General features: G+C 60.8%; 1 protein-coding gene across 1 annotated transcript; it reads right to left on the bottom strand.

The window, feature by feature from the left end:
• Positions 1-3991: 3991 nt before the first annotated feature.
• LOC138100912 (zinc finger protein 154-like) lies at positions 3992-7555 on the bottom strand. Its single transcript, XM_068998740.1, has 4 exons — positions 7533-7555; positions 6224-6263; positions 5348-5426; positions 3992-5162 (listed from the first exon to the last, which is right to left on the bottom strand). Exons 2-4 carry the CDS (start codon positions 6230-6232, stop codon positions 4408-4410), a joined length of 843 nt encoding a protein of 280 aa, XP_068854841.1. The 5' UTR covers positions 6233-6263; positions 7533-7555; the 3' UTR covers positions 3992-4407.
• Positions 7556-10031: the final 2476 nt, after the last annotated feature.

Here is a 10031-nt window from a genome sequence, read left to right as displayed (position 1 = left end):
TTTCTTTTTCTTTCTTTCTTTCTTTCTTTCTTTCTTTCTTTCTTTCTTTCTTTCTTTCTTTCTTTCTTTCTTTCTTTCTTTCTTTCTTTCTTTTTCTTTCCTCTTTTCTTTCTTTCCTTCATTTTTATTATCTTTTAATGTGCTTGCTTCATTTTTTAATGATTTTTCTTTGTTTTTTAATAATTTTTTTCTTGTTGGTTTCATGTTATTTAGTCTTGCTTTCTTTCTTTTTCTTCTCTTCTTTCATTATTTTCATTTTCTTTTTTATATGTCTTTTGATTTTCTTCCTTTCTTCTTTTCTTTCTTTAATTTTTATTATATTTTGCTTGCTTCCTTACTTCATTTTTAAATGCTTTTATTTCTTTTTTTTTCTTTATTATTTCTTGTTGCTTTCTTTCTTTTTTTCTTTCTTCTATTTTACTTTTCATCTTCCTTCCTTCCTTCCTTCCTTCCTTCCTTCCTTCCTTCCTTCCTTCCTTCCTTCCTTCCTTCCTTCCTTCCCTCACAAGCCACTTCCCAACCCATTGAAGGGGTGCAAAGCAGCAGGATCCCCTCCCAATTAGGGTTCTCTCACCCTCCCAAAATGTGGGGATTTCACCTCAGCCACCCAAATTGCGGGGGGCTTACGGCACCTTCCCCAAATTCACTGCAACCTCCCAGAAGCCACTTAAAGGCCCCAAAATTGTCAAAAAGCAGCAGGAGCCTCCCCAAAAGCAGCTCCTGGTTTTCCTCCCTGGAGTGCCCCACTCCAAGTGTTCAAACCACCCCATCAATCCCAAACTTCATCCCACCCCCATGATGCCACTCCCATCCCATCCCATCCCATCCCATCCCATCCCATCCCATCCCATCCCATCCCATCCCATCCCATCCCATCCCATCCCATCCCATCCCTCCTGGACACCAATTCCCCTTCTGTGGCTCCTGACTCCCCACAGCCGGGCCTTGGGGCTGACGGATCGAGCCATTTGGGGCTGCCATCGACACATTGGGGCTGGGATTGAGTTTATTGGAGGCACCCGCTCAATCCCTCCATCCCAAATGGGAGCTTGGAACCTCTCCTCAGCCCTTGCTGTGCCCATGGGCTCACCTCAAGTCCCAAAATGACAGCCAGGGCACCACAGCCCATTCAGAACCTCTCAACATTGCCAGAAACAGCAGCATCCTTCCCAAAATGGGCTCCCCGGCTCCCTGACAATAGGTCCCCCTTCCAAGCACCAGAGCCCCCCTCTCAGAACCCCTCCCTAAGCATTGGGGGGACCCCAAAACTGCCTCAGGAACAGGACATACCCTGACATCCCTTCAGGAATGTGGGATACCCCAGAACCCACTCGGCAACGGGGTCCCCCCGGCCTCATCATGCGCAGCCTTCAGCTGGCTCAGCCAGAGCCCATCCCGCCCTCAGCAGCCCCAGCCCAGCCCAGCCCTCCTGGGCAGGAAGCCCCAATGGCCGAGCCGGCCTGGGACACTTGCAGGGATGCGGGGGCAGCCGCAGCTTCTGGGGCCAGCCTGTGCCAGGCCCTGAGCGCCCTGCCAGGGAACCATTGCTGCCCCACATCCCATCTCAGCCTGCCCTCGGGCAGCGGGAAGCCGTTCCCTGGGGCCCGGCCCCGCAGGCCCTTGGCAAGAGTCTCTCTCCCCCAGCAATTGCTGCTCCTCCCTGCTGCGGGGCCCGAGCTGCAAGTTGATTTTCTGCCGCTGGCCCCGGCCCAGCCCCGAGCCAGGGCCAGCACCTTGCCCTGGAGCTCTGCGGGCGCTGCGTTTGTGCGGCCGCAGCGCAGCGGCCGCAGCTCGGAGCTGCCCTTTGTGTCCCCGCCGGCAGCTGGCAGAGCTGGCGGGGCCGGGCCAGGGCCGGGCCAGCCCCGGCCTTCCCGGCTCTGCGACACAGCGGCGGCAGCCCCAGCCTTCCAGCCCTGCACACGCTCCCACACAAGCGTCCAGAGCCGCGGCCACGCAACGCAACTGACCGGCCGCTGACCCCCCAGCCTGGCCTGATGGCCATTCCTCTGCCCACACCTCGGCCAAGCTCCCCTTGGCCACCTCCTGAGCCACAGTGCCACAGACAAGTGCCACATACAGCTACAGAGCTCTGCCCGGAGCTGGCAGGGAACGTTCATTCAACAGAAAAACCACCAAGAAAAAGAGAACTGCCCCCAGCAGAGCTGTTCCCTCCTGCAGTAGTTACACCTGCACACCCACAGCGCCTGAGACTGCAAGCAATGAGCATTCCCTGGGCACATGTGCAGCCCAAGCAGCTCGAGGACAGCCTTGCAGCAGGACTGCTCTCAGCTGAGCCAAAAAGGCCCCTCTGGCAGCTGCAGGGCCATTGCAAAGGCCAGAGCCTCGGCCCACGGGGGAGGAAAGGGCTCTGAATTCCCCTGCCCTGGCACCTAAACCCTGTTCCCAGGCTGCTTCCCACACAGGATTCCTCAGCAGGACTGCGGAAAGCTGAGAGGCAGCTCTGGCTTCTCCACTTTCCATGTCCTAGAGCTGCCTGGCAGAAGAAATGGAGGGACAGCTCTGGTGGCACAATCCCTCCCGGCCCAGGGCACAGCGCTGGGAAGGTCTTTCCATGCTGAGGCTTTGCTGCGGCCAAGGAAAGCTCCTGGCTCAAGGTCACCTTTCCGGCTGGGCCAGACCCCCCGAGTGGCCCAGCAGCAGCAGAGAATTCCAGCACAGCCCCGGCACGGGCAGGGCGGCCCTGGGCGGGCTGCGGGAGCCGGCAGCGCCTGAGCTCAGAGCAGCTGAGCCCGGGGGCTCTTGGCCAAGGCCGAGGCCCAGCGAGCATTTCTCAGGTCACAGGGCGGCCTGGAAAGGTGCTGGGGGGGATCATTCACCCCTCAGTGCAGTCCCAGTGGCTCCCCGTATTTCCATGTCCGTGATCCCCGCGCTGCTCCCAGCCCTGATCCGTGGGGATGGGAATGTCCCGCTCCCTTCCCGGGGCAGGCTCACACCTGAGCCAGGTGTGCAGGGCAGAACCTTGCCCTGAGCCCAAGCCCTGTCTCCCCTGCAGGATCTGCTTCCCATCGGCCTCTTCCTCCTGCGGCCCCACGCCCAGCTCGGTGCTGAACGAAGGGCGCTGGGCCGGGGTCATCCCCCGGCAGGGGCTGCGCACCCCCTCTGCCCCCTCCCCAAATTCCCTCCCGGGGCAGCAGGGGCTGGCTCAGGAGCCCTGTGGGCAGGGAAAAGGGGGTGACACCGGGATGGGGGTGGTCACACATGCTCTGGGGGGACACACACGGCCCCTGGGGACCCCCCCTCACCTTCTCCTGCAGTGCCAGGAGGATGAACCCCAACATGGAACCCCCGACCCCCGGCAGCATCTTGGGGGTGGGGTCTGGTGGCAGCTCTGGGGATCTGGGGGTCACATATCCCAAAAACTCCCTCCAACCCCACAGCTGCTCCCAGACCCCTCAAACCACCCCACAGCTCCCAGCCAGGACTCCCCCAACCACTCCATGCAATAGAAATGGCCCCAAGAGCCACCAAATCCCCTCCCCATCTCCCCCAACACCCACCCAAATTCTCTGCAAGCCACAGAGCCCTGCCAACACCCAAAAACTCCCTCACAGACTGCCCCAAAAGCCCCCCAATCCCCATCACAGCACCAAAAATGGCCCCAAGAACCACAAAAGCCCCTCCCAGTCCCAAGGAGCTCCCAGACCCCCTCCCACCCCCTCATGGCACCGACCAGGACAGGGTGGTGGACAGGAACATCCACAGCCCAGAGTAGCTCGGGCACTTCAGCAGCGATTTGGGCACTTTGGGGGGGACACCCCAGATGGGCAGACCCAGGGCAGGGACTGGGACAGACAACTGGAATTCCTGGAGAACAGATGGGCTCAGGTGGACACGTTCTGCCAGCACAACTGTGAGACTGTGGTCCCAATCTGCCTGGCTTTGCAGCCCCACAACACTCAGATCCTCCCAAATATTCCTCTGAACCCCAAATTCATCCCCAAATGGTGGGAAAATGGTGCAGCTTTAGATCTCTTTGTTTAATTTCTTTATTTTTACCTCAGTTTTGTTTTTTCAATGGGATAAACATCGAAATTACTTAGATTGAAAACAACCTCCAAGATCATCCAGGGTGGCTTGATGCCACCAGAAGAAACAATTGGACAGAACAGATGAAAATTTTTAGGGTGTAAAGTTAAAAAATCAGCTCTTTCCAATGAATTTCCAATGTTGATCTGAGTCCTGATGGATGTTCTGGCCCCTGCGTTCACCCAGGTGCCTACGGGGATCCAGGAGAACGTGGAGAGCACCAGCCAGGGGTCTTCCCAACCTGGATCACAGGGAATGTGGGTCACCAGGGCTCTGCCAAACGTGGCTCCTCTGATGGGAGATGGAGTTGGAGCAGAGGACAAAGCTCTTCCTGCACTCGGGGCACTCACAGGGCTTCCCTTAGCGGTGCCTCCGTTGGTGTCTGGTCAAGTGAGAGCTGCTGTAGAAGCTCTTCCCACACTCAGGACACTTGTAGGGCCTCTCCCCGGTGTGGATGCGCCGGTGGGTGATGAGGTGGGAGTTTTGCCTGAAGCCCTTCCCACAGTCGGGACAGCAGAAGGACCTCTCCTCCGTGTGAATCCGCTGGTGCAGGAGGAGATTGGAGCTGGTCTGAAACCTTTTCCCACACTCAAGACACTCATAGCACCTCTCCCCTGTGTGAATCCTCTGGTGCTTGACTAGTGCTGAGCTCTGGCTGAAGCTCTTCCCACATTGCCCACACTCGTAGGGCCGTTCCCCAGAGTGCAGGCGCTGGTGCGTGATGAGGCTGGAGCTCTGGCTGAAGCTCTTCCCACATTCCAGGCACTTGTAGGGCCTCTCCCCCATGTGCACACAATGGTGGGTGAAGAGGTTGGAAGTGTGGCTGAAGCTCTTCCCACATTCCAGGCACCTGTAGGGCCGCTCCCTGGTGTGAAGCTGCTGCTGGATCACCAGGTTGGAGATCCAGCTGAAGCTCCGGCTGCCTTCCCGGAACAGGGTGGGTCTTCCTTCCTCAGAGCACCCTGGGCTGGTTTTGGAGTCCCTTCTCGTGGGGGATCTCCGGGGCTTTTCCTCCCCATTGGATTCCTGCACCGTGGAGCCGCTCAAAACAGCCTCTTCCACCAGGTTCTGCTGTGGGGATTTGTCCTCCCTGGGCTCCGTGCTCAGCTCCTTGTCTGGGGAGGAAGGACAAGGAGAGGATGGGATTTGCCTCCGTGCCACAGGGAAGGGGAAGGAGATCCCCCCAGTCTGTCCCCGGCAGGACGGCGTCGGCAGCGGGGTTGTCCTGCAGCCGGGGGCGATGCTGGGCTGGGAGATGGAGCAGGAGAGAGGGGGAAAGGGGCACTGACTTCCTCCTCACCTGCCTGGGGGTCCCGGGGCATCTTCCTCCTCCTCACAGCCTCCTCCTCCATCCAGCCAAGGGTTGGGAATGGGAAATCCTGGTTTGGGGAGAAACAAGGGATGAGTGTGTTGGGTTGGGGGTTCCTACTGCCCAAGTCCACCTTGGGTAGAAGTCACCGGGTACCTGGTGTCCATAAAAACCAACAAAAAATTGACAGTGAGTCAAAAAAAAGCCTCCAGGAGTTCCCCCTTTCCAGTCTCCTCACTTTGGGGTTCTGGGGGTCCCTCTTGTCAGGGCTGCTGGGGGTCCCGTGGGTCCTGGGGATCCCCCTCTCCGGAGTCCTGCTTAGGGATGCTGGGGGGTTTTGGGGGTCCCACAGGTCCCTTTTTTCCTGATTCTGCTTCGGCTCCCAGAGGTCCCAGGGTCTCCCTCTTCAGCCTCCCTCCACTTCAGGCACTTGGGGCTCCCCCCTCTCCTCACCGCCCCTTTCAGGGCTGAGGGGTCCGAGCCCCACCTCATCTCCAGGTCCCCACACCCCTCCAGGCTCTTGGGGGTCCCCCAGCTCTGGTATCGTCCCTCTCTGCTCTCCCCACTCCAGGGGTCCCGTGTTCCAGCCCCCCGCTCTCCTGGGGATCCCCAAAGCCAATGTCCAACCCTGCCAGTACTGGGCAATCCTCACATGGACCCCCCAAGACCTCCAAGGGGCAATTATAGCTCAGCTTTGGAGTCCTGTAAGATCCACATATCCCCTCTGGCCCAAAAAATCCCTCCCAGGGACATGCAAGGACAGCTTGGGCTCGATTCCAGAATCTGCAAGCTCCAAACACCCCTCCAAAAAAACCCCTCCTGGTGACCCCCCGATAGATTTGGGGTGAGCTCCCCCTCCCCGCTCACCTGCAGCATGGGGGGAAAGATGCTACCGGGGCTGGGGGTGCTGTGGACACAGTGGGTGGGCGGTGGAACCTCGTGGTTCTCCAGCTCCTCCTCCTCCTCTCTCCCTCCTCTTCCTCCCGCTCCTCCTCCACTCCCACCCTGCCCCCCCTTTCCCACCCCCTCTGCCCCACGGCTGCCACAGCACCGGCTGCTGTGTGGGGGGAGCTCCCTGATCAGCTCCAGGGATGGACAGGGGGGTTGGGGACCCCCCAGTGTGGATCCCTCCCTTCCCCAGAGCCCCAGGGAATCGCTCCAGGGCTCAGGTGCTGGGGGACAGGGCTGCACCCCCATGGAACCGCTCTTCTGCTGTCCCAACCCCAGCTTTCCCTCCCCTCTCCTCCCCTTTCTCAGCGTTCCCCCAATCCACAGCCCCATTCCAGCTCAATTTGGGTGTCCCATCCCCCTCCCGCTTTGTTTGGGGGTCCCAGACCCCTCTCCCCCCCCCCCCCCGGACCTTCCCCATCCCCAATCCCTGCCTACCCTCCCCCGGCCTTGGTTTTGGGGGTTCCAGGCCCCTCCTGCTCACTTTGGGGGTTCCATTCCCCATTTCGCTCAATTTGGGGTCCCAGCTCCGCCCCCCTTCTCACCGCTCACCCCGCGGCCGGGGGGGCTCCCAGCACCACCAGTGCCACCAGTGCGGCCCCAGCTGCCCCCACACGCCCCATGCCCAGCGCCGGGCGCTGCCGACAGCCCCAAAGCAGCCGCGCTGTGCCCTGGGGGGTCCCCAGAGCGGCCCCGCCCCGCACGGCACTGGGAGCACCAGTCCGGACCAGTGCGGAGCGCGGGCGGGCGGCATCAGCCGTGCCCGGGCAGGGCCGGGCCCCGCGGGGCTCCCGCCCGCACTCGGCCCCCGCCGGGACAGCGCGGGGGGGCCCGGCCTGGCCGCCCCCACCTCCCCCTCCCCAAATTCCGCTCCGGGGGGGGCTCCGGTGGGGCCAGAGGTGCCTGAGCCACGTGTCCCCCGCTGCCAGCACCACCCCCTCAGGATTAGGGGTGCCCCAAAACTCCCTCGGAGCTGGCGGATACCCCGCAGACCCCTAAGGAGTGGGGTCCCCCCGGCCTCATCATCCCCAACCTTCGCCTGCCTCATCCCAGGCCCCATCCCACCCATCCCCCTCCGCCACACTTCATCCCACACCCCAATCCACATCCCACCCTTCCCGGGCCCCATCCCGCCCCATCCCATTTCTCCCGGCAGCCGCCACCGGGACCACAAAACCCCGCGTGCCGGGGGCTCCCCAATATCCCCCAAGGGGCATTTGCGACTCACATTTGGAGCCCTGCAAGATCCAAACATCCGCCTCCCCCCCGCCACACCAAACCCCCCTTCCCCCAGGAACCAACAAAGATATTTGGGGCTCGGTGCTGGAGTCCTCCAAGCTCCAAAAATCCCCTCTCCCAAAACAACCCCAGGCACCGCCCAGGATATTTGGGGCGAGCTGCCCCTCCCCGGTCACCTGCGGGATGAGGGGAGCGAGGCCGAGAGCTGCGGACACAGAGAGCGATGGATGCACGTGGCGGCTCCTCTTCCTGCCTCCTCTGGCCCTCCTCTTCCTCCCGCTCCTCCCCCTTTATCCCTCCTCTTCCTCCCGCTCCTGCTCCTCCATCCGTCCTCCCCCCTCGCTCTTCCTCCTCCTCTTTCCCTGCTCCTCCTCTCCTGCCCGCTCCTCCTCCTCCTCCTGTTGTTTGTGGCTCCCATCCCGGCTTTGTCTGGCATCAGCCCTGGGGCCGTCCCGTGCTCAGCAGCAGCAGCAGCAGCATCTTGTGCTCTGGCAGCACTCCCTGCTCCTTAGGGAAGGCTTTGGCATTTCTGCCGGGCACAGACACTGAAGCTCACCCCGACCTGCCCCGCTCCCATTGCTGTCCCCTGGGCACTGGGCGGCTGCTGTGCCAGGGCAGCCCGAGACACAAAGGAAGCCAAGTCCAGCCCAGCTGCCCGGGCTGATGCAGACGAGCCCCAGGGCCGAGGTCCTGCAGAGCCCCACGGCGCCCTCGGCTCCTCGCTGGGAACGGGCTGTGCTGCGGCTGCCACAGCGGCCACAGCGAGTCCTGGGGCTCCCCCGGCGCCGCTGCAGCAGCACCCAGGTTCCACCTCCTGTGCCAGGCCCTGGCCAGGGGCCATCAGATCCATGGGCTCCGTGCTGAGGGGGAACAACAACAACAACAATGGATCGGCTGCAGTCCCCAAAGACCTCGAGCAAATCGTGCGGGAACATCCAGACCTGGACCTGACGTTTGCGAAGCTGCAGCCGGCAGAGTTCTGTGGCGCAGGAGAGCCGGCACGGCGAGAGGAGACCTGTAAGGAGCTGCAGGAGAAACACCCTGAGCCTCAAAGGCCGCCACGGCCTGAATCTGTGCTGGGGAAAGTTCTTCCTGTCCGGGAAGAGATCCCGGGATGAGGCAAAAGCCAAGGTCATGGCTGGTGACAAGATTGCCGTGCAGGGAGGGCAGAAGAGGGACTGCGGGCGGAGACTGGGAGCCCGGGAAGGAGGGAGGGGTGGGGAAGGTGGTTTTTGAGGACTTTAGTTCTCCTTCTCCTGGTGTGATTGGTTTGGAAATAAATTCCATTAATTTCCCCAGCTTGGGTCTGTTGTGGCCCTGGCAGTGAGCAGTGAGTGAGCTCTCCCTGCCCTGGTCCCAGTCCCTTTCCTTCTGTGTTCCGTGTGCTGCAGCTGTGAGCAGAGTGCCAGAGCGGCTTTGGTGGCACCGGGCACCCGGCCAGGGCCAGCCCAGCCCAGCGGTGCCTGCAGTTCATTCCCTCGGCTGCAGCGCGGAGCGGCCGCAGGGCGGGTCCGGCTGCGCGGGCAGGCGGCTCCAGAAGCACCAACTGCGCCCCACGGGACAGGAGGAGGAGGCAGCGGGTGCCGGGGGAATCTCCTTCCTCCGAGCCGGCAGGGCCAGGCGGGAGAGACTGGAGAGAAGGAAACGGGAGAGGAGGGACGAGGCTGGAGCTGTGGAGAGCTGCAGGGATGCCGGGGCAGCCGGGAATTTTGTTTTCCAAATCTCTGGGGCGAAAGGAAGCGCTGTGAAATCCATCATGGAGGAGAGATAGCGATTGATGGAAACCGACACCCCTTGGGACTCAGTTTCTCCCTCTGGACTGCAAAAGCTGACAGACAGACCCCGAGCGCCGACGGACACCCGTCCCCGGCGTCACGGCCCAAGGGATCGGAGCTGCGGCTGGCGGGGCTGGAAGCTCCGTCCAGCAGCTCCGCTGCCGCCCCCAAACCTCGGGCTGGAGCGTGGGGTCTGGGACACAGCCCCGTGCTGGGGGGCGGCAGCGGGAGCCGCGGGGCCCGGCCCGTGGGGGCGGCCGGGCTTGAAAAGTGCGCGGGGCCCCAGCGCGGTGTCCCGGTCTTGTTCCTCACCTTAACACAATGTCTTCAACTCCCTACGTGCCCTTCATTTAATCAGCATTTCCTAAATGCTGACCCATCCCATCATCATCTCTACCCGGAACAGAATTTCCCAGGCCATTCCAAGTCCTTTATAGTTCTTAAAATACTGCGGCCAACCCCTGACCGTGATTTCCCCCACCCCCACCTCCATGCAGACCTTGTTGTCTCCCAGCACCAGGATCGTTCCCACTGGCCCAGGTCTGCATTTAGTGAAGCCAACAGTACTTCTACCACTGCTTTCAGCAAGACCCCAATTGAGTCTTTACATTTCAACATAACCAGATGATGTCTACTTAGCATGGAATGTAGTTACTGTCTAAGAGTTGCACGTCCCAAGCAATTTCTTAGCATAATAAATTTTAAATCCTTTG

The sequence above is a fragment of the Aphelocoma coerulescens genome, unplaced genomic scaffold, assembly GCF_041296385.1.
Source record: "Aphelocoma coerulescens isolate FSJ_1873_10779 unplaced genomic scaffold, UR_Acoe_1.0 HiC_scaffold_154, whole genome shotgun sequence".
Lineage (NCBI taxonomy): Eukaryota > Metazoa > Chordata > Aves > Passeriformes > Corvidae > Aphelocoma > Aphelocoma coerulescens.
The sequence above is the reverse complement of the archived record's forward strand: the minus strand, read 5'-3'. Positions and strand labels throughout refer to the sequence as shown.

Coding starts and splice junctions, on each gene's coding strand:
- LOC138100912 (XM_068998740.1), bottom strand. Junction 5,163..5,347: donor GCCCCGGGACCCCCAGGCAG/GTGAGGAGGAAG, acceptor CTTCCTCCCCAG/ACAAGGAGCTGAGCACGGAG.